The sequence below is a fragment of the Apis dorsata genome, unplaced genomic scaffold (assembly GCF_000469605.1).
Source record: "Apis dorsata unplaced genomic scaffold, Apis dorsata 1.3 scaffold_156, whole genome shotgun sequence".
Classification (NCBI taxonomy): Eukaryota; Metazoa; Arthropoda; class Insecta; order Hymenoptera; family Apidae; genus Apis; species Apis dorsata.
The window spans coordinates 192,911-195,940 of record NW_006263446.1 but is presented as its reverse complement, the minus strand read 5'-3'; the positions used below and the strand labels follow the sequence as shown (position 1 = coordinate 195,940).

General features: G+C 24.6%; 1 protein-coding gene across 1 annotated transcript in view; it reads right to left on the bottom strand.

Annotated features, from left to right (window-relative positions):
* The window catches only part of LOC102671748, a 48,085-nt gene continuing 45,055 nt past the window's right edge, over nt 1–3,030 (bottom strand). Inside the window, exons 20-22 of the mRNA XM_031509470.1 lie at nt 1,115–1,347; nt 574–785; nt 1–364 (exon numbers count right to left, since the gene is read on the bottom strand). Coding sequence (XP_031365330.1) covers nt 210–364; nt 574–785; nt 1,115–1,347 — 600 coding nt within the window. The 3' untranslated portion in view covers nt 1–209. The remainder of the gene's footprint in view (nt 365–573; nt 786–1,114; nt 1,348–3,030) is intronic.

Genomic DNA, 3,030 nt, shown 5'->3' with positions numbered 1-3,030 from the left:
TTTTTTTTTTTTTTTTTTTCGAAAGTTGCATTTCGAAATTATTAGACGAATGTGGTCCGCTTACACTGACACATAATACATATTTGCGTTTGAAGTTAAACTAGGCCGAAGCGTAACGAGCTTCTTTGAGATGGAACTAACAAGGTCCACGAGTGAACACTCGAGTGTCATTTAAGTACAAAAGAAATCACTGAGACGATACATAATGATTAGGTGTTGCTGTTTTTCCCATGATTATGCAAATTTGGCCTCAAAGTCACGGCACCCTCCACCCAGAAATTCGGCCTCTCAAGCATGCTTTGCCAAAGGGATAATTCTCGACCGGTTGCGTCCATCCAATCTACTGGTTTTCCATAATGTTTTCCTGCAAGAATTATAATTAATAAAAAATCATATAATTCATTTGTTTATTATTATGTGTATATAATTTAAATTGGAAAATTTTTTATATTCTGTATTATATTAGTAAGTATAAAGTAAAACATTATATTGACTTAAAAAAATTTGATATTATATTATTTTTTAATAAGTTAAAGATTTTATAAAAAATATAATAAATTATAATTTACTTACCTGTACCAAGATTAAATCGAACACCTCCTAAAAATTCGTTGCTGGCAATACGATCGTGATCCCAGACTGTTAATTCCAGTCCACGTTCTGCTAATTCTTGAAGACTCACATCTTTGTAAATGAAAGTGTGACCCCATACTGGTGAACCACCTGATCTGCGAACTACTCCAGTCTTTTGTTTTCCTGATCGACCCTTGTCAGGTAATAAGTAACTAAAAATAATACAAATTAATATAAATCTATTTTTTATTTCAATTATTAGATTGCATAATAATAAATAATAAAGGTATGTAAATTTAATAGTCTTGTTAATTATAAAGAATCATTCATATCAGAAATAAATAGTAGATCATTTGTTTTTTTTTTGTTGAAATTATGTATATGCATATTTGTTATTAATTATAAAGATGGAAAAGTCAAATTAGAGAATTAATAATTCTATAAATTTAAAAAAAAAAGATTTAAAAATTGATGATTTTTATTGTCTCTCCTTATTTGTTAACAATAGGAAGAAAACAATGCAAGTATTAATAAATGATACCTTTTACAGAATGGATCACACGTTCCTGAATTCTTTGCCCTGGTTTGCAAATTTCTAGCTTCCTTTACGAGCACGTGTAACGCGCCACGGCTCATATTCTTCTTAGACTTAGAGGTACCACGTTCTGATCCTGCTTCTCGATCACGTTCCTGTTGCGTAGGATCCGGTGGCACGAACTTCAAACCGACGATCACCTCGCCTTTGTATGCAACAGGGTCATCGAACGGTTCTGTCTAAAATTTATAATTGTGATTAATTGATAATTCCAAAAGTTCACAAAAAATATTTTAAAATTGTTTAAATTATATAGAGTAATTTTCATATGATGTATTAATTTTAATATTTTAGAAATAAAAAGAAAATTATTTATAATTTGAATAATATGATTAAAAGAGATTTTACAATTTTTAAATATATTTCTAATTATATTTATTTTACTTCAATTTTTTTTTTCTTTTACATAGAATGTCTAAAAATTTAAGGGAATTGATTTTTCAAATCAAAATATAAAGAAATATCAGGAATGAAATTAAAGAATTATACTTTTTGGATATCTTGTATGGTAATATTATTTTATATATCATTATAATAATTATTTTATATATCATTATAATAATTATAAAACAATTATAAAATAAAACGAGCAATTTAAACAAATTTATTATTTTAAATATAATATATTTATGTATATTACTCACTTGATAAGAACCATTTAATAAATATATTTCTTGTTACTTCAAGAACAGAATAATTATAAAAAAGTGAATATAATTTAGGTAAATATACATATTTTAATATTAATTATTTGATAAAAAGGTTATACATAATGTAAAATGGTAAAAAACAAGAGTTTCTATTAAAGACTTTAATTCTTGTGCATGCAGATACATTGCAAAATAATGCAATCAGATGTATGATGTGGTCTAATTGCAATATAATATTGTGATCTTCTATAAAATTAGTCTCTTCATTCATGCTGTTTTTTGAACTTGAATTTTTGTTTGATAATTGACAGGTAATGTAACAAGTCGTGCAATATTGCTTTCCTATTGCAAAGTGTGTCAATTAACTTGATCAAGATAAATAAAAACAAATAAAAGAAGGCTTCTAATTACGTACTGGGTAATAATCAAGACCTGTACGAAGACTTACTTTCTCCAGCCCATTCTCGCCGCCTTTTTATATCTAGAACGATCTCTTACTTCTGAATAGTTAGTGGAAGAGATACAAAGACATAAAATTCAGTTAGTTGATAAAAAAATAATAATAAAATTAAAATATTACAATGATTTTTAATTAGATAAATTATAATTAATAGTCAAGGATAACTTTAACCCTCAAATAATTAATTATGTATCATTTGTAATAATGTATAATTTAGTGTTTTTACTATAAAAGATAGTTTCTTTACAAAAATTATAATGTATTATAATGTATAATATATATAAAATTAATAATATTTTTAATAAGACAGAATATTTGAAAAGAAAAAAATAAATTCAAAAATATATAAAATTTTTAAAAATTTAAAAATTTTTCCAAAATTGAAATAAAGACATCAATTGAATAACTAGTAATAAGTTCTTCTTACTTCATTTTTTACAAAATTCTTAATTATTCTCCAGTGAGATTATCCAGATTTATTTGAAAATTAATTTCTATTAGATGATTAAAAATTATAATAATAGTTTGAAACAAAATTAATTAAAATGAAACTGAAGTTAATGTAAATTAATGATCCATTTAAAAAGAATTATATTTTTATGCCTCTTATCTTTTGTATCTCTTCCATTAATAATAAACATACAGTGACTCATAGATACTATATTTTAAAAAATATACTTATCTCTTACTTCTAGTTAAACTTATAAATAAATGTAGATATTTCTATATGTAATTGTCATATTATTTTCTTC